This window comes from Podarcis vaucheri (genome assembly GCF_965113315.1).
Source record: "Podarcis vaucheri genome assembly, chromosome: 8".
Taxonomy (NCBI): Eukaryota; Metazoa; Chordata; class Lepidosauria; order Squamata; family Lacertidae; genus Podarcis; species Podarcis vaucheri.
Window position 1 is genome coordinate 32,994,603 of NC_138766.1, and position 26,254 is coordinate 33,020,856.

At 44.4% G+C, this 26,254-nt stretch overlaps 1 protein-coding gene across 6 annotated transcripts in view; it reads left to right on the forward strand.

Annotated features, from left to right (window-relative positions):
• LOC309538667 (NXPE family member 3-like) overlaps positions 1–25,662 on the forward strand; it is a 46,795-nt gene extending 21,133 nt beyond the window's left edge. For 2 of the 6 annotated variants that reach the window (XM_082234462.1, XM_082234460.1), the window contains exons 2-6: positions 14,652–14,796; positions 17,922–18,646; positions 19,744–19,817; positions 19,911–20,123; positions 20,492–21,260. In XM_082234462.1, coding sequence (XP_082090588.1) covers positions 14,728–14,796; positions 17,922–18,646; positions 19,744–19,817; positions 19,911–20,123; positions 20,492–21,027 — 1,617 coding nt within the window. In that variant the 5' untranslated portion in view covers positions 14,652–14,727 and the 3' untranslated portion in view covers positions 21,028–21,260. Of the gene's footprint in view, positions 1–13,543; positions 14,244–14,651; positions 14,797–17,921; positions 18,647–19,743; positions 19,818–19,910; positions 20,124–20,491; positions 21,301–25,566 lie in introns of those variants that run through there. The other 4 variants (XM_082234459.1, XM_082234458.1, XM_082234461.1 and 1 more) reach the window with 3 other exon arrangements.
• The last annotated feature ends 592 nt before the right edge of the window (positions 25,663–26,254 follow it).

Genomic DNA, 26,254 nt, shown 5'->3' on the forward strand with positions numbered 1-26,254 from the left:
ATAATTGCCCATTACAGTAATTTAGCATCAGGATTACATAAACAGCAGTTGCTGTGTCTGAACCTGAAAGAATCTGAATAAATTCTTAAAAGACATTGAATTAACAAAAAGCAAAATGTTGGGCATGAGCGTCAAATGGCAAAAGACAATAGAGATCCATGATTAGATCTCTAGAGACAGTTACATTTTTAGTTAAAAGCATACATAAGGGACCCTGATTTTTACTGGAGCATCAGCAGTGCTCCCCCTCTTAAACTTCTCCCAGTGTTTTAATGATCTAAATCACTCCCTCTCTGACTATTTGGCCTGTAGGGGACAATACTATACTATATCCTCCTCTCCCAATGCCATAATTGGAGCAGAGAGAAAGAGAGAGGGGCTGCTTTCAACTAGGAAAAGAAAAAGAAGAAGAGTTTGGATTTGATATCCCACTTTGTCACTACCCTAAGGAGTCTCAAAGCAGCTAACAATCTCATTTCCCTTCCTCCCCCACAACAAACACTCTGTGAGGTGAGTGAGGCTGAGAGACTTCAGAGAAGTGTGACTGGCCCAAGTCACCCAGCAGCTGCATGTGGAGGAGCGGGGAATCAAACCCGGTTCACCAGATTACGAGTCCACTGCTCTTAACCACTACACCACACTGGCTCGCTTCAGAAACTTCAGAAAGTCTGAGATTGTACAATAGATCTCTTGTGTAGGTTAGCCATGAGATGCCAGAATCCCCACTCTCACTAAATATATATATATTTCCTTTCTCTACATTTAAGATAAGGGACTCGGAAGCAAGATTATCTCTTTCAAGGTTTAAGGGGGCCCTTGACAAAGGGGCCTCCTGAGTGGGCTTATCTGGCAAAGAAAAGCAATAATAAATAATAATAAAACCCAACAACTGCCAGGGAGCAATGCTATGTCAAGGGCACTATGGGAAATTAAATGGCTGCCAGCTGCTGTAACCACCAAGTGTAGGGCACCCAGGGCAGACATCAGCACTGATGGGCTCTGCAGGGGCCCAGGTATCTGTCCATGTTTGCCAGGGTCCTGCCAATGCCAGGACAGGCATGCACCCAGGAACTTGCTTCTTCCACAGTAAGTCATCATCAGGAGGAAAAGAAACTGTTCCTCTAAGGTTTAAATGTATGTTATTTCTGGTACCTAAATGCAATAGAATCCAACTATGTGGTTTAATGCTTCTTGACAATACAGCTTGTTGTAGTTTTATCAGGAACTACCGTCTGATTTGATTTTTCCTCACGACATCATTTTAGGTGAATATGGGTGAACATGAATGAATCCATTTTTATATTTCATATACTCAGCAGGTAGTTGCAACTATTATTGTTCTTCTCTTCAAATGTATTGGTGGAATATATTCATACTGAGTATGAACATACACTGAAGTGTCTGTAACCTGAGGTACCACCGTATTTATATGTTTGAGCTTCTCAGCAGATACTATATTTCCTCTTCTCATCAGTCTTCACAACAATATGAAGATAAAGGTAGAGGTAAAGGAACCCCTGACCATTAGGTCCAGGCGTGGCCGACTCTGGGGTTGCAGCGCTCATCTCGCTTTACTGGCCGAGGCAGCCAGCGTACAGCTTCCGGGTCATGTAGCCAGCATGACTAAGCCGCTTCTGGCGAACCAGAGCAGCACATGGAAATACCGTTTACCTTCTCGCCAGAGTGGTGCCTATTTATCTACTTGCACTTTGACGTGCTTTCGAACTGCTAGGTTGGCAGGAGCAGGGACCGAGCAACGGGAGCTCACCCCGTCGCGGGGATTTGAACCGCTGGCCTTCTGATCGGCAAGTCCTAGGCTCTGTGGTTTAACCCACAGAGTGTTTGTTTTTCTGTTTTGTTAGTCATTCTGAGTTACTCATTTGGAGGAGAGAAACTGGGTACTGGCAATATAGTTTTTTGTGCTTAGTAAACAGCATGTCTTATTTTGCTTGTACCTGCTTTTAAAACATTCATCTCGACCTCTTTTCTATTAATGCTCTCACAGCTAGGGTAATAATAGCCTTGTAATAATTTCACATCTGCAATCGCTATACCACAGTCAGTGTTTATAGGGATGCAGCTGTCTCCTTCTTTTTCTGTACTCTGACATGGTGGTACCCATTCAGTTTCTCTTGTTGTGGACTATACTGAGCTAATGGACCAATAATCTGACTCATCATAAGACAGCTTCCCATCTTTCTGTATAACTGGAGAGAGAAGGTGATGGAGAAGATGTATAATGTATGTCATTTATTTATTTTGCATACATGCATGTTTATCCACATGCACAAAAAGCAGCTTCTGTCTTTTTGAACAAAGAGTTCTCTAAGGATAGGACAATTAATTATAGCCTGACTAGGTTGTGTAAATATAGCTGGCTCATCTCTTTAAAAGTTAGCAGCTCTCTTCCTCCACTGAGCAGATCATCCTAACATATGGCTCAAGAAGAAGACAATCTTTCTTTGGCAGCTACAATCATCTGTCCGGACAGGCACCAGAAGGCAATCTGGTAATCTCAGTTGCGTGTCAGTGCAAAATACTACCAGAAAGTGAGGAGCACCTTTCTATTCCCAGAGTTATCTCCAAGCAGATCAAGATTTTTGTTTATCTTTTATTGGTGCCTTTGATGAAAAGGCAGACACTTTATTGCTGTCCATGATGCTGAATTGTTTTGACAGGTTAGGGCTGAAAAGGGTCTTGGGTACTTACAAAGAGGGAAAAGGCTAAGTGTAAACTGGCAGAATGAATTGGCAGCAATAGTGCTGGCAGCTCCATTTAATCTGTGCTGCCCTTTGAATATTTGCTTTACAGTTTACACTAACAGGTTTCAACCTCCAGTTCTGCCAAGTCAAATCAAATAGTCTTAACAGCATAAAGTGTCAGCGTTTCTTTTTGTCCTCAAAACCTTGAAACCATTTGCAGTTATTTGGTTGACGTGTTTATTTAATCATTAGAGGCCTCTGTTTGCAAAGGCCCCCACAGAACCTGGCAAAGATTCCTCTGAAAGCAACACAAAGTTTCTTTGTGTTTCTCCAAACAGAAACAGGGATAGAAAAACTATACCCCCTCAAGTATTTCCAGGAGTTTGCATTTAGAAGAAACTGGTCTGCAAAGTCTTTCTGGCAGCAGCCTATCTGGCTGAAAATACGCTTGTATTAACTCATTCATGCTGCCAGTTAACATTCACTGTTTTCTACAACACATCATTACTTATCAGCAGACTTAAATAAAAGAAAAAGGAGATGAGCTCTTTCCCAGTAAAAATCTTGAACATTACACTGACACCATTTAAGACTGAAGAATCCTGAGTGCAATGAGAATAGACATTCTTCACATGGTGACCTTCATGCAGGACTTAATTTCTGCTGCAGAATTTGGACTCTTGACAATTTCAGCTTTTAACAGTTTCTAGTTGTCATGGTTTTGGAAATGTACAGTTCACATTACAGGGCTGCCCAGTATTCTTTTGGAACATCCAATTTTGTCTCCTGTCTAATTCTGCTATTATGCCTTGCTGATCTCCTCTTCCCATTAAATCATTTGAGGCCAAATAAAAGAACTTCAAAGTCTGTAAACCCCAAATATTGCACTCAGAATAAAACTACAACTTTATCATCTTTTTGTGTTGGTTTTTTTTTTTTTTTTTGCTTATAGTGTGGCAAATGCAATTCTAAGCAGTTCTGAAATCACTGGGATTTATTTTCCAAGTAAATATCATTAAGACTGAAGTCAAAGTCCTTGTTTTAAAAGTTACATTTAATTTCTGGATGTCACTAGTGTCCTATGAAATCCAACTTTTCCCACAAACCATTTCTTAGTTTTATAGTTTGTGTGTGTGTGTGTGTGTGTGTGTGTGTGAGAGAGAGAGAGAGAGAGAGAGAGAGAGAGAGATCATGAAATGGCTAAACATACGAAGCCTGAAATATTAAACTTGAAACCATGAAATAATCCATTTTTAAAGTTATTTCTTAGATGTGTTATATGGAAAAAAAGTGGTTTGGATCCAAACAGCCCCTAGCATGAGCAGAAGGAATGTCTACTAATGTCAGGAGTGTCTATAATTTTCACAGATGTGGTCTTCCCTCTGCCCTCCCAACACACCCACACTGTCAGCCTATTGCCCACCATTACACAAGGTCCTCTATGCCAGTGGTTTTCAACTAGTGTACGATGGCACCCTGGGGTGCCTTGAATGATGGCCAGGAGTGCCGTGGGCAACACTGGCCTCTCTCCCTCTTTCCTTCCCTCCCTCCTCTGATGCCCTCTCACATCTTTGCCCTCTCATATCACAACCAAAGGCTTGCACAGGTTTTTATTGCAGCATCCCTGGCTGTAAGCTCCACAGGCAAATGGTGCCTCTGTGAGGCATCACTCTTTGGGGTGGGGTGGGCAGCTAAGAGACCATGAATGGCAGCAGCAGCTGCCCAGAGGACTCCCAAGGAGAGGGTCTACAAGGAAGGGTAGTAAAAAAATGGTGAGAGTCTTCCAGCTCTGCAGGCAGGGGTGTCAGAATGTAGTTGATTAAGGGAGTCATGGACTCAAAAAGGTTGAACCCCCCCTGCTCTATGCTATACAATGAGTCTAGCATTAATAGTGTTTTGTACTACATGGTTTTGTCTTATGTGAAATGTACATCTCAAATAAAAAGATTTCCTTTGTCTTTAGAAGTATAACCTAGCTCACTCCTATAGTCTTGCAGTGGTTCGCAAAAGCAAAACAATACCTTCAAAACCTTCAGCAAAGCAGAACGATGTTCTCATGAAAGTATATCTTAAACACTCACAACCCTATGATGGCATAATTTTGAGTCTACAAAGCAGATAAAACTTGCAACACTTGGCAGCAGGTGGAAGTGTTGAGTCGCTGAGTTTCCTGTGGGATGTTGTTCCTGTTAAACTGTGAGACTGCCACTAGGAAAGCACATATCACCTGAGGGTTGCAGGGTTCCCTCTTTCCCTTAGTCCAACCACAATCTCCACAATCTCAGCAGCACTTGGAGTTGGTTCTAGCAAATGGTAATCTTTATTGCAGTCAGATGTAGTTGCAGGCTTTGTGATTAGCTTCACTCTTGGACAGAAGCTTTTGCTCCCCTCTCATGGCTTTGAGTAGTGGTGGTGATGACGATGATGATGATAATGATAATAATGATGATGATGATAATAATAATAATAATAATAATTTATTTATACCCTGCCCATCTGGGCAGCTTCCAACAAAATATTAAAAATACATTAAAACATCAGTCATTAAAAACTTCTCTAAACAGGGCTTCAGATGTCTTCTAAAAGTCAGATAGTTGTTTATTTCCTTGACATCTGATGGGAGGGTGTTCCACAGGGCGGGCGCCACAACCGAGAAGGCCCTCTGCAATGCCCTTGTAGGCCAGCCTTTGGCAACACAGTGGCCTCCAGATGTTTTGGATTATAACTCCTATCAGTCTCAGCCAGCACAGCTAAACTCAGTGCTTTCTATTTAGATACCGTATATATGCCTCACTTTCCCCCCAAATTCTGACCATGTAAAGTTAAAGTGTGGCTTAAATCTGTGACCTTACCAAAACTGGCTTTTACGATATCACTGCTGAAACAAACATACGGTAAAACGGAACAGGTGTGAGTGCCTGCAGAATTTTAAGGGGGCGGCTTATATTCGGGTATTGTCTTTTTTGCTTTTTACCCCTTGAATTTTAAAGCTGTGGCTTATATTCGGGGGCGGCTTATATTTGCGCCAATACGGTACATTCTAAAAGAGTAGTGCACACTTCTGGTATTCACCAGAGGTGTTTATCTCCTTAAGTCCTTTCCTTCATCTATGTTTATCTCCTTTAGGTCTGCATGCACATCATATGTTTAAAACACAGTGCTTCTCCCAAAGAATACTGGGAAATATAGTTTACCGCTCACTAGCACCCTTAACAGACTACAATTCCTAGGATTATTTAGGGGAAGTCATGTGCTTGAAATGCGCTTGAAATATATGCTGTCTACACAGCCTAAGTCCCCACACAAAGCTGCTATTCTAGCAAAATCTGTCACTTGAAAGCTCTCTTAGCTGCAACCAGAACAGCACCTGTTACTCTGCACAGTGTGGCTCAGCTTTCTTGTGTAATATACCTCAGTGCTTGTGACATCTGTAAGTGAAGATGAGAATCCCTACAATGGTAAATAAACAAAAGAAAAAGACCATTTCCTTTCAGCTCTAAAGCAAAAAAGAAAGGTGGAGATCATGCAGCTCCCATCCTCCAAACAATTCCATCTAAAAGTGCTCATGCTTTATAGTTCCACGAAGACTTCAGTGCCAGCCTGATTGTGATAGGTAATCAGCATCTTCAAAGAGAATCCACAGCAGAGAACCATACAGAGCAAAAGGGGAGTGTATTTGAGACAGCAATAATACATTACTTTTTCTATTCCATTCCCATGTATAAGAAAACAAATCAGAGAGATGAAGAAATGTTTGCTACTCATACTTCATCCTCTCATGTATTTTTTTTTCTTAACAGGACTTTTCTGTGGGTTACTGTCATAAAGCTCAATAGATATTAAACTATCCTTATGGGAGACATATTTGGGACAGCTCTATTACTGTAATATATGGGATTCATAAGGAATGAAGAATGCATATGTATTTTAGGAGAGCATAAATGGGGAGAGAAAACATATTGAATGTCTTCAGATACTGGTGATTTTTCTCCTAATATGAGGGTCGTTTAGCAAGCCTCTCTTTAGGAGCATAAACCTGGCCAAATTCAAAACATATAAGGCTCTGTAATGCCTGTTATGTCCTATTATGGGCTTGCTTTTTTAAACTTGGATTCAGTATTCCCTATTGTGGTCAAGATCTTACTACAGCATTGCAGCTAATGTTTTGTTCATTGCAGCTGATGCTTTGTTATTTTGGGGGCCGTGTTTCAGTGGAATATTTCTAACCAGCATCTCATCTCATATTAATACCAATAAATGGGGAATGCTATTAGTCTTGGATTTCTTATTCTATGCATTTTTCTTCACTTTCCACTGCAATATTGAAACTGAAAATCAATTTAGGGTTGACAGCAATGGATCACTGCAGTTCCTGAACTTTTTACATTGCAGTGCAATTTTTTACTAGAGCTTGCAGTACTACTTCAGAGGGAACAGTTAAAGTTTTGCATGGTTATGTGGATGGGAAGGGGTGAGAATCTGAGTAATATCAGCAGCTACAAGTCTCCAGCCAGGAGCGTGAATAAATTAGCAAAGCAGTTATGAGCATAGACAAAAGATGTGCCCAGTTTCTTAATCACAGGATTGTCTGTTAGTCTGGTAAGCAGCACCCCTTAGTAGGCTGCATTTTCACACGAAGACACTGGCCCAGTTCACATGTAATGCTAAACCAAATCATAGCTTAGTGCAAACACACAGATGTGTGAACTCCTGGAGAGAAGAACACAAGAAGTTCCCTTATATCAAGTCAGACCTCTGGTCCATCAAGCTCAGTTTTGCCTATACTGACTAGCAGCGACTCTCCAGGGTTTCAGACTGGTGTCTCTCCCAGCCCTACCTGGAGATGCTGGTTATTCAGCCTGGGACCTTCTGCAGGCAGTGTAGGTACTCTGCCACTAAGCCAAGGTCCTTCCCTCTCCAGTCTTACTACTGCTGTGCTGGGGTGGGAAATTGGATCCAGATGGTGTACCAGATCCTCCCACCCCCATGAGCCAACTGATAGGTGAATGGGACTGCCCACCTGTCAGTGGCCTGATGTAATGATGAAGCTGGGTGACTGACACCTGTCGATATTCAAAGGAGGTTCTCCTCCACTGACTTAGTATGTCATCCAGACACGGGCTTGTGGTTTGTCTCGTTTCAAACGCTGCAGTCTGTGGCCTAGGTTTCTTCTATGGCTTACAACTCGTCGTTTATTTGGAGGAGACACACTATAACCCAGGGGTAGGCAACCTAAGGCCCGGGGGCCGGATGCGGCCAAATTGCCTTTTCAATCTGGCAATTGCCAAATTGCCTTTTCAATCTGATGGGTCGGGAATCAGCGTGTTTTTACATGAGTAGAATGTGTCCTTTTATTTAAAATGCATATCTGGGTTATTTGTGGGGCATAGGAATTTGTTCATTTGTTTATTTTTTTCAAAATATAGTCCGGCCCACCACATGGTCTGAGAGACGGTGGACCGGCCCATGGCTGAAAAAGGTTGCTGACCCCTGCTATAAGCCCATGTTCAGAGAGCATATGAATCCAAGCCATGGCTTAGCTCACAGCAGCATAATCAGAGTAGGAACAAGGCAGCAGCAATATCTCAAGAACCCCTCATGCTTGTGCATTTGTACTGAGCCACGGTTTGCTTTAGCATGGCTTCCAAACTGGGTCAGTAGCTTATGATCAAGTGTGCACGCACGCACACACACACACACACACACACACACACGAAAGCATGCTGTGGGAGCAGGAGTGGGAATCTTGGATGATAGCATTTCCGTTTGGTTGAATTCTTTTTTAGCAAATCAATTGTGATAGAGCAAGCTAGGAAATTAATCTAACCTTACATGAATTTTCATAACATGACAGAGTCTGGTTAATTTGACTGCTTGAAAGAAAACTGATTAGATTTACAGTTAATTTTAACTATGTAATGACTTCAGTATCCAGAACTCAGTGTGCATTACAATTATTGAGAAACAAGTGAGAATGTTGCAGTGCATCTCTGGTACTCTTGAGCTACTTGAGCATGTTGCTTATAGCAGTGTTTCCCAACTGGGATCCATATGGCCCCCTGGGAGCCCCCAGGATATTCCAAGGGGCCCACATGTGAAAAATGCATAAATGGGACGCCACAGCATGAGGCTAGGGGGCCACAGAGGGAAGTGAGAAGTGTAGGGGGAAATCATGTGTGTGTGTTCTTTTAAAAAAATCATTATTACTTTTAAAAATCCTGATTGGCTGGCTATCCGCTTCGCCAATCACAAGCGGGTAAGGGGGCGGTCCACCAGGGTCTAGAGCTCCTTCTTGCCATGTGCATTTTCTTGGAGCCGTCCTGGTTTTTTTTTCCTGGTAGGAGAGGGCAATTGCTGAGGCTCCCATTTTGACCAGTAGAGCCAAAACCCCCAGGTCAGGTAAGTGTGGTATTGGGATAGCAATGGGTAGGGCTGGGCAAACTGGAGCTGCTTGTTGCTGCCGCCAGTGCTGGACCCGGTAGCAGCCTGGGTCTGACTCTGCAAGAGCTTTGAGGTTTCAGACTAAAGAAGAAATGTGTTAACAAGAGCAGAAACTCTTTTAGAGGGTTTTTTGAGAGTGGATAATATTTTTTGAGGGGGAAAGGATCCTCTAAACTCCTGGGCGCCAGATGCTCCCTATAATTCCTGGATTTAGTAAAAGTTAGAATTCAGTAAGGTTTAATTAAGCTGTACCAATCATGGGTAAACTAGGGTAAGTTTACAGTAATGAGCCAGGCCAGCCCAGGAAGTTGACTTCGAGTGGAACAGTAGAAATAAAATGTTCTTCAGATCCAGCTAACACTTTTATGATTCTCCTCAGTAACGGGGAAGGATTTGAGAATGTGGTCACTTCTCATTGCATAGATGAGGGAACTGACATGCACTTCTCCATTCTCCTCCTGACGCTTTGTTGCTCTGTGGGAATGAGCAATTCTTGCCCTCTAATCTGGCCATTCTAAGCCTAATATTCTATTTAATATGTTTCTCACATTATCTTTCATCTGTTGACCAGGAAGAAAGCCACTTTGGTCCTCATGTATCACATCTCTCAAAATTCCTTTCAATCTGTTCATCAAAATCATTATTTAACAATGAGATTGGCCTATAGTTTTTTACCTGAAGTAATTCTGTATCTTGTTTTGGGATTAATGTGATATAAGCTTCTTTCCATGTCATCAGAATCTTCCCTTTATTTAAAATATTGTTCATAACATCCTTTTAAATAATATTTTTTATAATTCAATTTTTTATAATATTTCACAATAAGTCCTTCCAGTCCTGGCGCTTTGCCTGTTTTTAGGTTTTTTTTTATCGCTACAGTGGTACCTCGCAAGACGAATGCCTCGCAAGACAAAAAACTCGCTAGACGAAAGGTTTTTCCGTTTTCGAGTTGCCTCGCAAGACGAATTTCCCTATGGGCTTGCTTCGCAAGACGAAAACGTCTCGCGACTTTGTTTCCTTTTTCTTAAAACCGTTAAAACAAAGGGTGCTTAGCTTGAACAGCTGCAGTTGCGACTTGACTTCGAGGAGCAACTGTTAGCACGTGGTTTTGCAGCCTTTTCTCAGACTTTGCTCACTTTTGAAGCTTTTCCAAAACTTTTCCAGAACTTCTCTTGCATCCATTTGGTAAGTTAAACTTTTAAAACTGTTTTGGGGGGTTTTGGATTTTGGGTTGGGGTGTTTGGGATTCAAGGACTTGGTGTTGTGGGGGGGTTTGCGATAATCTGGGAGCTTGTGGGGCTTTTGGGGGAATTTTTATGATTTTCTGTGACCATTGGGCCAGTTTGTTTTTTTTCAAGTTTTTTTTCCTGAGTTTGAATTTCTGAGTGCTGGCTGGCTGGGGGAACAGTTGGAGTGGTTTCTGCAGGAATCTGGGAGCTTGTGGGGCTGTTTTGGGAATTTTTATGATTTTCTGTGACCATTGGGCCACTCTGCTGTTTTTTTAAAAAAAATCTGGATTTGAATTTCTGTGTGGTGGGTGGCTGGGGGAACAGTTGAGGAGGGGGTTCTTCAGCAAGAAGCAAAGAGTGGAAGAGGAGCCTTCTTTGAGTGGTCCCCCAGAGTCTTAGAAAATGTACTGTACACTTTGTTGATTTTTAAATGTTTTTCTGTCATGTTTATAAAGTTAATTTATTTTCCCTTCAATTTTTGAACTGCTCTTTACAGTATGTGTGACTTTAAAGAGCAGTTAATAAACTCTTGTTGTACCAAATTTGGCTTTGTTTGGACTTTTTTTGACCATAGGAACGCATTAATTGATTTTCAATGCATTCCTATGGGATTTCGTGATTCGCAAGACGAAAAATTCGCTAGACGGCAAAACTTGCGGAACGAATTAATTTCGTCTTGTGGGGCACCACTGTAATTGTATTTCCATTGTTTTTTTGGTGAGTTCAGTTGGTCTTTTCTATCTTTTGGAATCTTCGGTAATTTATTCTGTTCTAAATAATTTTCTATTTTCTCTTTATTTTATTTTCCTGCTTTGTACAGTTCTTTATAAAATCTTAAGAAATTTCTCCTGATCTCCTTCGGATTTTCTATTATCTTATCTTCTATTTTTAACTTATTAATAGTATTTTGTCCTTGTATCTTTTTTAATTGCCAAGCTAATAATTTCCCAGGCTTGTTAGCAAATTCTGCCATAGCATTTTTATTTTCCATTCGGCTTCTTGATTAATTAACATTGAAAATTGGGTTTGTAGCATCTTGATATTTTATTTGTATACTTCCTAGTTAATAATAATAATAATAATAATAATAATAATAATAATAATAATAATAATTTATTTATACCCCGCCCATCTGGCTGGGTCCCCCCAGCCACTCTGGGCGGCTTCCAACAAAACACTAAAATACAATAACCTATTAAACATTAAAAGCTTCCCTAAACAGGGCTGCCTTTAGATGTCTTCTAAAAGTTTGGTAGTTATTTTTTTCTTTGACATCTGGTGAGAGGGCGTTCCACAGGGCGGGCGCCACTACCGAGAAGGCCATCTGCCTGGTTCCCTGTAACTTGGCTTCTCGCAGCAAGGGAACCACCAGAAGGCCCTCGGCGCTGGACCTCAGTGTCCGGGCAGAACGATGGAGGTGGAGATGCTCCTTCAGGTATACTGGACCGAGGCCATTTAGGGCTTTAAAGGTCAGCACCAACACTTTGAATTGTGCTTGGAAACGTACTGGGAGCCAGTGTAGGCCTTTCAAGACCGGTGTTATATGGTCTCAGCGGCCGCTCCCAGTCACCAGTCTAGCTGCCACATTCTGGATTAATTGTAGAGTCTGGGTCACCTTCAAAGGTAGCCCCACACAGAGTGCACTGCAGTAGTCCAAGCGTGAGATTACCAGAGCATGCACCACTCTGGCGAGACAGTTCGAAGGCAGGTAGGGTCTCAGCCTGCGTACCAGATGGAGCTGATAAAACAGCTGCCCTGGACACAGAATTGACCTGTGCCTCCATGGACAGCTATGAGTCCAGAATGACTCCCAGACTGCGCACTTGGTCCTTCAGGGGCACAGTTACCCCATTCAGGACCAGGGAGTCCTCCACACCTGCCTGCCTCCTGTCCCCCAAAAACAGTACTTCTGTCTTGTCAGGATTCAACCTCAATCTGTTAGCTGCCATCCATCCTCCATCCGCCTCCAGACACTCACACAGGACTTTCACCGCCTTCACTGGTTCTGATTTGAAAGAGAGGTAGAGCTGGGTATCATCTGCATACAGATGAACACGCAGCCCAAACCCCCTGATGATCTCTCCCAGCGGCTGCATGTAGATGTTGAAAAGCATGGGGGAAAGGACAGAACCCTGAGGCACCCCACAAGTGAGAGCCCAGGGGTCTGAACACTCATCCCCCCCACCACTTTCTGAACACGGCCCAGGAGGAAGGAGCGGAACCACTGTATAACAGTGCCCCCAGCTCCCAGCCCCTCTAGACGGTCCAGAAGGATGTTATGGTCGATGGTGTCAAAAGCCGCTGAGAGATCCAGCAGAACTAGGAAACAGCTCTCACCTTTGTCCCTAGCCCGCTGGAGATTATCAACCAGTGCGACCAAGGCAGTTTCAGTCCCATGATGAGGCCTGAATCCCGACTGGAAGGGATCCAAATGGTCCACTTCTTCCAGGCGTGCCGGGAGTTGTTCAGCAACCACTCGCTCAATCACCTTGCCCAAGTATGGAAGATTTGAAACTGGGCGATAGTTGGCCATATTGGCAGCATCTAAAGATGGTTTTTTTAAGAAGCGGTTTGATAACCGCCTCTTTCAGCAGGTATGGGAAGGCTCCCTCACAGAGAGAAGCATTCACTACCCCGCGAAGCCCATCGCTCAGACCTTCCCGGCTAGCTTTTATAAGCCAGGATGGGCAAGGATCAAGGAGACAGTGGTTGGTTTCACTCGTCCAAGCAGCCTGTCCACATCCTCGGAGGTAACAGATTGGAATTGATCCCACGCAACTTGACTAGACAGGACTCTAGCACTCTCCCGCCCCGGCCCTGCACCCACGGTGGAGTCTACCTCTTCCCAAATCTGAGCGACTTTATCTGCAAAAAACTTTGCCAAATCATTGCAGGAGATGATGTGGCCCGTACTGGGCCCCGATGGAGCAGGTGGTTCTGCTAAATTGTGAACCACCTGAAAAAGTCTCCTGCTGCTGTTTTCTGCAGATGCAATAGAGGCGGTGAAGAAAGTCTTCTTCGCCTCGCTACCGCCACTTGGTAGGCTCGACATTGAGCTCCAACCTGTGTCCGGTCAGCTTCAGAATGAGTTATCCACCACCGGCACTCTAGCCGTCGCAACGATTGTTTCATTGCCCTCAGATCTGTGGAAAACCACGGGGCTGTCCGGGCTCCATGTTTCTTTATTAATTGCTTTTCATTATCAATTATATGATTTAATATTTCCTCATTTTTCTTTTCTCTGGTAGCAAAGATTAATTCAATAAGTCTGCCAGCTTCATTTTGAGATAGAGTTTAAATGTAGATTTTATGGCTACAACATTCAGCTTTCTGTTTGAATATCCCCGGTCTGTCTTCTCCACTCCCTGCTCTGTGTAATACCTTTTGTGTGTATATTTCTCCTGATGATGAGTTCTGGAAAGCTCAAAACCTTTCTTGCGATTTTGTGACATTTTTGTTGTCCCAAAAATATTGTTCAGTTGTGTACTTTTTTCTTAAGTACCAGCATATTTTCCATTCCTGTTCAGGGAGTGGTCAGAGGCTTTTCTGGAAATGAGATGTCTCTTCTCCACTTTTCTAGCTGGGGATGATGTAAGCAAGGATGATGTAAACAAGGAGACTGTCTGTGAAAGAGAGAATAGGCAGGCAACTGGAGAGGCAGACAGAGTCAGAGAGTAGAAAAAGCTAGCAGCAGCTGGGGGGGTTGGCTGTCTCCTTGAAGAAATAACTCAGGGAGCAGTAGACTTTTGGGACATCTGTTGGTGTGTTGAAGCTACACCTGCGGTCAACCTTTACATTTGTAAATAAAATGCAAATATTACAAATTGCTATAAGTTTCCTGTGACCTCCTACCAAAGGAAATCAAACCGAGGTAAGTGCTTGCATCCCTGGAAACAGCTCACTGCTCAGTGAACCAAGGTGCACATAATAGTTGTATTTGTGTGGTGGAAGGGGTGTCTAAGGCATGGCATCAACAGGTCCATTTTTAAAGAATCATTCCCAAGGTGCAGATAGACAATGAGGAAAGTTTATGCTCCACTGTGGTAAGCAATTACCAGGATTTGATGTAGTCTTAGGTTTATGGCATCACAGATTCACGGCAACTTATCTACCCTTCTTCATAAGTCTTTTGACAGGAAGGAGAGATTCTGAGTCCTTACAAGGCCTGTGAGTAGCCTGAGTAAAACATGTCCCAGCTAAGCCTCAGTAGCTGTGCCTGTAAAAGATTTAGTCCACTGACTTCATCCCCTGCCCTGTTCTTGTGTATTTTGCCTCATAGGTGTGTTGACTTTCCAGTCAAGAGTGTGATTTTGTTCTTGTAAGTACCTGTTTTGCATCTCTATTGTTGGGGACAGATGCCAAAGACTTCTTGGGGTCTCAGACCAACTCCTTTTCTCTGGCTTGGACTAATATTCACAGCAGGGGTGAGTCCAGGAGGTCACTTATAAATCTGCTTGTTGAATTTATTCTCTCTTCGTAGATCCTCTATGTATATAAAAAAAAGAATCAGAGCTAATAAATTTTGAAGCGAAATGTTGGATTTTTTTCACGTGGGATGTGTTTTGCAGTTCCATGCCTGCTGTTTATGTGCCCAGTGTCCCTTCCCACCAACCCCCACTAGGAAATGTGTATGTGTGTGTTTAGGGGCAAAGAGAATTTATTTTTAGAGATGTGCATGTGAGTGAGTGAGTGAGTGAGTGAGTGAGTGAGTGAAGGGGTGGAAGGACAAAGGTAGGACTGAGATGCTTACAGTCCTCCTCCAGTGTCACCCCAGAGCTTGTATATAACGGTTGCGGAGCCTTGGGCTTTTGGCTCTCCTGAGCCACGTCATGCTTTCTGACATGGGCCAGATGTGCAGCTAGGGTCCCTTCTTGAAAGTCTCAACAGAAGCTTGTGGAGCATGAGGGATTCTTCATCCCTGTTCACTGCCTTGGATCTTAGAAATGTACCCTATATGCTTTGTAATTAACTCACTGAGGTCTCTCAGTACTGCCCAAAGAAAGTAAGAATCCCATCGAGCCCCATAACCCCGAACTCTCCAGGGACTATGGCTGGATCTAAAAATATTTTTAAAATGTTTCAGGAAAATGCTTTGTAAACTTCATAATGGGAATTCACGTTGGCGAAAGATGGGACTCCACAGTGCCATCTGATGTCACAGTGTTATAACACATATAAAACACTTTTTCTTTACTAACATAGCTGAGGCCTGTCTTTTGCAGATTTATGCTGGTTGCTGTGGCAAAATGTTTTGCTGGATAATATTTGAGAAGGCAGATTGTCACTGCACTGAAGGGTGTCCTGTCCAGTAATATGGGGTGGGAAATTTCCCAAAACTGAAATAATAACAGTGCTTTATTTTTTCCATTTCATATGTTAATTAGTAATTATATGTGAATGGCAACAGTAGTAAAACAATATTACTTAATTAATACAATATTAATCATCCTAGGCAGTTTCAGACTTTCTTTCCTAGCAACAAAATAAATGTGCTAAATTAGAAAACTCTAAGGCAGAATATTTTATTCTGCAATGGAAGTGAAACACTTTCTGATGCACTGTAGAAGCCCAGCTTTCCACCGCACCACGCACCACTTTCGCTGCCACCATGTGCTGGCTCTTGCTGAACTCGGTGGGAAATGGGACCCTCCTCAAAGTGTTGCCACTTTCATGTCTTCTCTGCTGGGGGGTGGGGAGCCAGTCAGCAACCTGCACACAGGAATGCCTCCTTCTCAACAGCTGAAGCAGTGGGCGGATTCAGTGCCACATCTTGAACTTCCACCAGGTGGGTGCTTCTTCCCACGACATGGGTAGACCAGAACTGTACATTCCCTTTCTCAGAGAACAAGAGTGGGGAAATATTTTGCTCTTGCATTATTAATTCCTAGCTGTTTGGGTGGCCTGCTTCACCAGGAAGTGAATGCAAATTCCTTGGGCAAAAAGGCTTGACGCCTGGAGGGCAGAAAGAAGTTGGATTGCTGCTTAATTCCTACCCTCACCACTCCCTGGTAGTGCTTTGGCTGCGGCTCCCGGGGTCCCCCAAAGGAGACAGGAGTTTCTTTACCCATTTCCTTTGGGGCCAACATACTTACTGCAGAATTCCTGTCCCATTTTGAATCTTGATGCTCTTTCTCTCTTCCTGTCCCCACCCTCTCTTTACTTCCTACCGTCCCACGTCTCTCTGACCTGCTAAAGTCCAAATCAGGAGTTAAAATAAAAATGGAGGGGGGAATAACCCATCCTTAAAACTATTACTCACATGAGACAAAATTGTCATGGGGAAATGACCTCGCACAGACACATAAAACAAACCCATACTACTTAATGACACTGGCTAGTGTGTGCATGTGTGCATGTTTATGCCAATCTCCCTCCAGACCAGATAGTTGCAGGTCTTGCTTCCCTTGTACCTCCTCACCCTTCTTGGAGCTGGGCCCCTCTGCCTCGTCCTGCTAGCTCTTGCTAGCTCCTTCTCAGAGGATGATATTCCTCATGAATTATAACTGCCTGTGGCCCATCCTTTATTACTTTTCAAAGTGTGTGTGGTGGATAATTCCTGGAACTCCTGAGAGCTGAATGTAAAGCAGAATTCATTTTGTAGCTGTCTCAGAATAGTTTACTCCATGTGATACTCTTGCAGGCACATAAGCCCAGCTCCCCTTAGAGCAGGCTGTGGGTAGGTGGCAGTCCTGGCTTCACCCCACTGTTCTGACAATCAGAGTCTTTGAAGAAGCTGTACCGGGGAGATTCAGTTATTTTTGCTGCCAGACTTGAAACTCAACCAGTATAATGCCTTTACAGTGGTACCCCGGGTTACAGATGCTTCAGGTTACAGACTCGGCTAACCCAGAAATAGTACCTCAGGTTAAGAACTTTGCTTCAGGATGAGAACAGAAATTGTGTGGCAGCGGCAGCAGGGCAGCAGCAGGAGGCCCCATTAGCTAAAGTGGTACCTCAGGTTTCAGATTAAGAACAGACCTCCAGAACGAATTAAGTTCTTAACCTGAGGTACCACTGTATATACTGGTAAATCTGTTGAACAGGACTCAGCTACATTAGTAAAGAAACAACAATTTGAATGTGTTATAAATTTTTATATGTGATTTTCCACAAGGCTTTTCTCTTTTGTTATAACAATTTAATTTCTGACTTATTTACAGCATTCTCTCCCCCCCCCCCGATGTGTAGATCCATCCACAGTCTCAATAAGCTCTGCATACAGCTCTAGTTCGTGCCTCCACCACCACACCACCCCGTTGTGGGGTGGGAGGCAAATAAATCAAATGATAAGGAACTGAAACACCTTCCCTTCAACGAAGAGCTAAAGCCTTTGTGACATGTTTCAGTTAAGAAAAAGGGCAACTAAAGAGAAAGGGAGTGAGAGGGGGGTGGAAAAAGCAGAGAGGGAGAGGCAGCCATTTGAAATAAACATGCAATATTATTAGTTCATACTTATATCACATTTATATCGGGTCATAGACATGAGAGATTATCAGCATTACTAAGAGCCTGACCCAATTTCTTTTTTTGTCTTATTCTGACTCTCCAGATGATCTACTGGTTCCTGTCCTTTGACCACTTCAGAGAGAAGCACGTGCCTCCTTCCCCTGTGGGTGCCAAGTCACTCCCGGATCCCTTTATGGAGTCTCCAGAACTGCAGGCGCTGCTCCAGCTGATCCATTGGCCTGCTCCACCTGAGAATGCTGCAGCCTTTGCTTCCTCCACCAGTGCTGAGAAGAGCCACTACTGGCTCTTGCAGTCTCGGAGCAACTACACAGTGGGTAACATGCTCCTGGTGTCGCTGGAGGCCCGGGACCAGAGTGGGCAGCCCAAGCACTACGGCGGAGACTTCTTGAGGGCCAAATTGCATTCCCCAGAGCTGAAGGCGAGTGTGGCAGGGACAGTGGAGGACCACAAGAATGGCACCTACACATTGACTTTCCCGCTTCTGTGGGCAGGTGCGGTGCAGGTGTCTGTGCGTCTCATCTACTCCAGTGAGACTGTGGCCCTCCTTCGGCGCATCCGTGACTCCCACCCCTCCACAGTCACCTTCAGGGGCTACTTTGTGGACCCAGGCCAGGGGAGCAAAGAAGAAGCGACTGAATGCAACGTGCATCCAGTCTCAGGCCCAACCTGCCAGTACGTGGATCCTGGCACTGGGGAGCACTGGTTTTGTGCCAGGCCCCAGCATCACTCCTGCAATGACCTTGTGTACCACTCTACTGGGATCTACAAAAATGTGCTCTCCTCAGCAGAGAAAGTCTTCCTTAGTGGGTAAGTGCTTTGGAGATGGCTAGGAATGGGGAAGGTAAGCTTATGGCGTGGTGATAGCGATGCAATGCCAGGATTTCTTATGGGAACCATGGGAGTTTTTCTAGGCCCTTGGAAGTAGAGATGGTGTCAAGTCTACTTATGGTCTCTTGGGGTCTGGAGTGTTATGTTTGTTCCTGGAACCACTCTGCCCTCCTCCCTGTGTTACACACCCTACCTTTCCCATCTTCAAGGTTATTTCATACCATCAAAAATTATGTCCTTTCCCCAGAAGGGGCTGCCATTCATTGGAGCAGAAGAATGTAGTGTGTGTGTTTTTATATCCTATACTTTCCTGTGTGTTTAATTCCTGTCCAGAACATAACTGGGTATGTGAAGATAAATACCTTTGTTCAGTTTATTCAGCTGTGCAATATGAGAGGTCTTTGAAACTTAAATTTGGAGGAGCCAGAAGTAAGGCACATTGTGGAGAAATGCCACTCCGTCTTTCACAGGGCATGGAGGATAGTTTATTGTAATGCCTAAGGTCTGGAGCAGGCATAGGCAAACTCTGGCCCTCCAGATGTCTGGGACTACAATTCCCATAATCCCTAGCTAACAGGACCAGTGGTCAGGGATGATGGGAATTGTAGTCCCAAACATCTGGAGGGCCGAAGTTTGTCTATGCCTGATCTAGAGGGTTTAATGAAAGCAAAAATGTCAGCAATAGGAGCATGTGATCAGATAACAAAATGTTAGTAATATTCATGAGCACATTTCAAAAAAATAATAATTGCAAAAATCACAATTGCAAATCACAAAAACAGCAAAAATAGTGCAGCACCAAAATCAAATCTTGGCCCCAACGGAAACCCATAAACACTACCCCCTCCACATCTGTGGTAACATTATCCTCTGGACTTTGGACATACACTTTATCCGTTAATATGAAAATCAAATTAAATTAAACACAGATTGAGAGAAGGTGAGCCATTGTGACCAGTGAGCAACAGAACCCAGCATAGTCTTTAACAACGTGATGAGCTTCAAAGAAGAAACTCACACTTCAGCAGTGATGCAGCTCAAGTTGCCCTGTTCTTCATTCCTCTCTGTTCACACAGAGCTGCGACAGACCGGATCATTCCAGGGAGTGTGCCCATCATCCAAGTGCTGCCTAGCCACCAGCTGGCTGTTGGTGAGTGGAAATAGATGGTGGGAAGTCAGTTGGCTCTGTGTTTATATTCTTGAGAATGGCACTTGTGACCATCCCTTGCCTGTGTTCCTGTAGCCACCTCCCCACTGCTCCCATGCCATCCAGGACTTGCCCTCACCAACCCTTCAGGTTTCTACTACAAGGATGTGTGGGTTTCCTTGGGATGTTCTAGCCGGACGTTCCCTACTTCTGACTTGGCACTCAGCTGCTTGCGAAGCAAGATAGTCCATATGATTGGAGACTCCACACTACGCCAGTGGTGGGAATTCCTGCTGGCCTTCATTCCATGTAAGTCACTGTCTGGATGTGGAAAGGGCATTGTTTTGGGGGACAGGTGTCCTGGTGTGAGGATAGATGTATAAGAAAGGTACGGTTGAGCTTCAGAACCAGAATGAAGGAAAGAGGTTGGTGTGGGAAGTGGTAAGAATTGTGTTGGCTGGGGTGGTTGGCTTTGGCAGAGAACTAAGAAGAAATGGTTGGGCCAGGTGAACAGTGAGGGAAGCTACTCTCTCACTGTTACACATGTGTAAGGGTATGCAAATCATGGATCAGAGCACATGAGAACCTTTGATGGATGGCTGTAGTGTGGAGCTGTCCATTTGGGACTCTAACTCCTGAGTCTCTCACACACTCTGTCTTTCTCTTTCTCTGTGTAGCAGTCAAGCGCATAGACCTTCACGTGACCTATCAGTCTGGCCCGCTGCTGGCCGTGGAGCCAGCACAGGGCCTTGTGCTGAGGTGGCGTTCCCATGGCGTTCCACTGCGCACTGGGAAATCCAAGATGGCTGACATACACTACTTGGCCAATGAACTGAATGCACTTGGTGGGGGCCCTGATATGGTGGTGGTCTTCACGCTGGGGGTCCATTTCATCACCTTCCCCATGCATATATATGTGCGGCGGGTGCACGGCATTCGGCAGGCTGTGGCTCAGCTCCTGGCCCGCAGCCCCCAGACCACCATTGTCATCAAGTCAGCCAACACAGGATACAAGTCTGTCTATGGCAGTGACTGGCTCTCCCTACAGCTGGACAACATCCTTCGTGCCATGTTTGCAGGCATGAGAGTGGCCATTGTTGATGCCTGGGCCATGACCTCCTGCCACTACCTGCCTGATAACATCCATCCTGGCAAGGTAATTGTCCAGAATGAGGTCAACGCCTTCCTCTCCTATGTCTGCCCAGGAAAGTGACTCAGAATGGAGCAGACTTGGCACTGTATTTCTGCAGAGCACATGGAAAAACTTCCACAAGGAAGAGGGAATCTCTTTTGTCATTCTCCCTTTTGTCATTCTTCAAATCCTGCAGACCTTTCTGTCTCTCAGAAGATATGGAGGAAGATGATGGCTTTCTTATGGAAGAACCTGCCGATACCTGTTTTGGGTGGGTGGGAAATTTTACAGCACGGAATAATAGGACGTGATCATCTGGGCCTTCTTCCTGCAGAAAAAGGGCTGCTGCTTAAGGTGAGATGAAATGGGTCCATCATTCTCTGAGATGAATCCACAGGGCTGGGTGCCTGGACAGCAGGGTCCCTCCCCTAGACCACATTTGCACTTGAGACCTTCACTGTTGATGGGAAGGAGGCCCAGCCCAAACTGTTCTTATGTGAGAAGGCTTGTGTGGCAGCCAGGGGTGGAGGAAGGGGTGTGTGGTGGTGGTGGGGACTATCCTAGGTGTCTTCGCTGAGGAGGGTGATATTTGCTGCACTGCCTGCCTGTGACTCCCAAGCCTACCCCAAACCACTGGGGGAAGGGAGGGAGCTGCACCGCTTTGCTGTCGCCATTCCCCCCCTTCCCCCTTCATTTTGACAGCTGGGGGAGGCTTGGGAGTCGCGGGCACGCGGTGCACCAAATGTCCACCATTGATGGCTCGCTCCGCAACTGGTTGCAGGGCACGCACGCTGCTCTGTGCACCTGAGCAGCTATCCCATGCCTGGGAGGGCATCCTCTGTGCCCCGCCCCCCTCAGGAGTGCACCCGCCCTGGGCAGCGTGGGCATATGCTTCGCTGCTGGTGGCAGCAGCACTGTAATGGACTGGAGAGCCCAACAGCTGCCTCTGCCAGGGAAGCTCAGTTACACAAATGGTTTGGACAGGCTCCCCCTTGCAAGTTGGTTTCCCTAGTGGGAGCAGCAGCAGCTCTGTAATGAATCACCACCAAGTAAGCCTGCCAATGCATGAGCACAGGGGTGTGGGGAAACTTCCAGCCTCCTCCTCACACTTGCAAACATGCTTAGCTGACTGTGGTGCTGTAATTGTCCAGGGAGCTCAGTGCCCACTTGTCTGCCTGGTCCCTTACAATGCTGTCATTGCTGCTAGGCACCTTAGCATGTGCAAGGGGGTGGCTAGAGCAGCTTCTCCAGTGGGGGGGCAGCTGCAGTGAGCACTGAATGGGGGCAGTGACAGGAAGTCAATTCTGGCAAAACAGAAATCACACACACCCAAGGGCATACTTAGGGGGTGCTTAGGTTGACCCCTGCCAACAGTGCAGAATACTTAGGAGCCCACCCTTCTATCGGCACACTTCACAGGCCACTCCTGGCAGAATGCTAAAGGAGATGAAAATAAGCTTTTTGAGGAAACCAGAGGCCTTCCTTTTGGGCATGGTCGGCCAAATGGTGCCAAAGAAGGACCGAACTTTCTTTATGTATGCGACAACAGCAGCAAGAATACTCATCGCAAAGTACTGGAAGACTCAAGATTTGCCCACTCTGGAAGAATGGCAGACGCAACTGATAGACTACATGGAACTGGCAGAAATGACTGGCAGAATCCGAGACCTGGGAGAAGAGACAGTGGAAGAGGACTGGAAGAAATTAAAGGACTATTTGCAAAAGCATTGTAAATTGTATGAATGCTAGAATGATGCACGATCTAAAGACAACATGGTATTAGTAACCTAGCGGAAAGGAGTATGAAAATAACTGAACTATAAGAACAAAGATGAAATTTTAATAATATTATGTCAAGCTTAAATATTTAAATACTTGATAACAAAGGGTAAAATTGGAGACATAATAGCTGAAATGTACAATTTAAAACAAATTTTGAGAGAAGGTGAAGTATTGCTGAACATGATTTTGTAAACAGGAACACAGAAAAGGGAGATGCGAGGGAGTCATGAAAGAGGGTTATGGAAATAATATTTAAGAAATTGAAGCATTTTCTTTGTTATGTCTTTTTATGTCTTTTTTGCTTGTTTTTTATGTTTTTCTTGTCTTTTTTTGGCTTATGGTGTTTTTCTTTTCTTTCTGTTTTTTGGATTGTGAATGGAAAGTTTGTTATATTGTTTAAAACCCTTAAGAAATATTTTATATAAAAAAGAAAAGAAAATAAGCTTTTTGAGTTTCCGGTCCATGGTCTCTCCTGGCTTTGGATGCACTGATACAGAACCTAGGTATGTCTCAATTGTTTCTATGTGTAATCAGAAGCATGTCCGGTCAAGTTCAGTTGGACTTTCCTCCAGGTTACAGGGCTATGGGATTGCAGCCTGAAACAGCTCCAGAGATTTGTTCTTCCACCCTCCAATAAGCACTGTGTTTGAACGTAAAAGGAAAGCCCTGGTGGCTACTTACCTGACTTTGTTAGTATTGACTAGGGAACATGAATGTAGGGGAGATTTCAGGTTTGCATCCATAACATGCAGTAATTGCTCGCTACAGATGAAGTGTGCTAAATTTTGTTGTGTCAGCACTACAAAGTATACGTGTGTACACATACAGGCAGATACAGGCACAGCATTCAAGCACACATACACCAAAGCAAAGTTTCTCAGAGTGTGAAATGTAAATCATTTGCCTACAATTTGAAAGTGCCTTCTGTTGAACACAAAAGCATTTGATTATCTAGCTTTTATTTTTTTAATGTGGCCATGATTCTAATGTTGTTGTATTTGTGTATTGGGTGTTTTACATAGAAAATGGAACTGAAATAATAAATATTATTTGTTCATTATTTTGCTTTTGAGCTCATACTTAATTTGTTCACTTTGCCATGGTGGATTGTAACAATAAACTTGGAGCAAAAACCATTTAGAATGTACATTATGAGAATACAGTACTACTGGAGACTAGTAATAGCTGTCTCCTGACAGGCAGGCTCCCAGCTTGGCAAAAGAGCACCTTCTGTCTCCAGAAAGTAAGCCATGGTGCAAAGGCAAGAGAGGGGGCATACTGCTGAATTGAAAGGGGTGGTGTGTTTTGTGGGAGCAGGGAAGGGGGGGTGAGGTGAGCACTCTCTCACCACCACAGTACATTCTCTTCATCCAAAGAAACATTTCAGTCCATCAAAGCAGAACTGGAGAAGGGTGGCCTGAGTCCCAACAGGCTGGGAGGGCTGCATATGGTCCCTAAGACTGATATTTCCTATCAGTGCTTTAACCCATTGTTTCCCAATTGGGGACCATATGGTCCCCTTGGGGGGCCCCCAGGATATTCCAAGGGGGCCACGGGTGAAAATTGCATAAACAGGGGGTCACGGCACAAGACTAGGGGCCACAGAAGGAAGTGAGAAGTAAAGAAAACAGAGAAGTGGCTGAGAAAATAAAACAGAAAAGTGAAGAAAATAGAAAACAGAAATGACCGTGCTTCCCAGTGGATGGATTGCCATGCACACTCTGCGGCAATGTCGCTTCCACTTCTCCCTCCAACTTCTGCACCCCACCGCTGCATGCACCAAGATGTCCGCATCTTGTATGTCACGGGCAAGGTGCGTGGCTGCAGCAGCATTAGTGTGAGGGGGTGCTGTTTCTTTGTACAAGCATTACTCCGAAAGGAGGCATGTTGCTGCATGCAAGAGTTACACAGCCTATCGTGGAATCGTGTTAACAGAGGTGACCTTCAGTTATCTCTCACAGCAATAGAACCGGATACAGTGGTACCTTGGGTTACATACGCTTCAGGTTACATACACTTCAGGTTACAGACTCAGAAATAGTGCTTCAGGTTAAGAACTTTGCTTCAGGATGAGAACATAAATTGTGCGGCGGCAGTGCAGCGGCTGCAGGAAGCCTCATTAGCTAAAGTAGTGCTTCAGCTTAAGAACAGTTTCAGGTTAAGAACGGACCTCCGGAGCGAATTAAGTACTTAACCCGAGGTACCACTGTATTTTAAAAAGCTTGTTTCTGGTCATCAAGCACAAGGGTCACATTGATCAAGAAATACTTAAAGTATGAATTGTTATGTAATTGTATTTTGTATAAATTATAACAGTTATAAATAAAACATGTTCTATTTACAAACAAAACATTTAAATAGCTACCTTTCTACTGGTAGGATGGGGAGTGGGACACAAGAAGCAAACCAGGTTGGAAGGGGGGCCACGGAACAAGGTTGAGAAACACTCCTCCTACCCACCCCCCACCCCCTTAACAAATGGCAATTCCTGGCCGGGCATTTTGTGGTTCACCTCCGGCAGCAAAGTGTCTTGGGCTGACCCTCTCCCCTTGTTTTGGCATGAAGGGGAGATTCTCAGTCCTTATAAGCCATGGGCATAGCCAAGGGGGGCAGCTGCCTCCCCAAATCAATATAAATCAATACAAATCTGAGGTTCTGGCCCTCCTAGCAAAAGCCTGCCCCGCCAACAAAAATCCTGGCTACGCCCATGTTATGAGCCCTGTGAGTAGCCTGGCTGCAGCAGATTCACTTAATGATAAGCCTTAGTAGCTGTGCCTCCAGGAGGCTTAGTTCACTGACTTCCTCCCCTGTCCTCCTCTTGTGTGTTTTGCCTCATAGATGTGTTGACTTGAAGTACCTGTCATACAAGAGGAAGGAAGCAAAGACAGATGAGACAGATGCCAAAGGCTTCTTGGGGTCTCAGACCAGCTCCTCTCCTCTGTCTTGGACTAATATTCACAGCAAGGGTGAGTCCAGGAAGTCAGTTATAAATCTGCCTCAATGAATTCATGTGCTCTCTATCTATCCTCTTTGAAAAAAGAAAGAAAGAAAGAACTGATATGTTATAATTTATGATAAATTTTGAAGCTAAATGTTGGGTTCTTTCAGGAGGGTTTTTTTTTTGTGCAGTTACATGCCTGCTGCTAATCACAATATTTTACCTATGCCCAGTCTTCCCTCGGAAATGTGTGTGTGTTAGGGGCAAATGGGGTTTATTATTAGACATGTGCACGTGAATGAGTGAAGGGGTGTAAGGGTAATGGTAGGGCTGGGATGCTTACAGTCATTCCACAATGTGAGCTGAGAGTTTGGGTGCTACAGTTCTGGAGCCTGCCCTTCACTGTCCATTTGCCATAGGCTTCCCTGAAACATATCATGCCTTCTGATGTGTGGGCTAGATGTGCAACTGAGGACCCTTCTTGAAAGTCTGAACAGGAGCCAGAGGGGACTCTTCATCCCTGTTGAGTGTCTCGGATCTTAGAAAAGCACCTACATGCATGACAAAGCTACTCAGTATGCTTGGCAG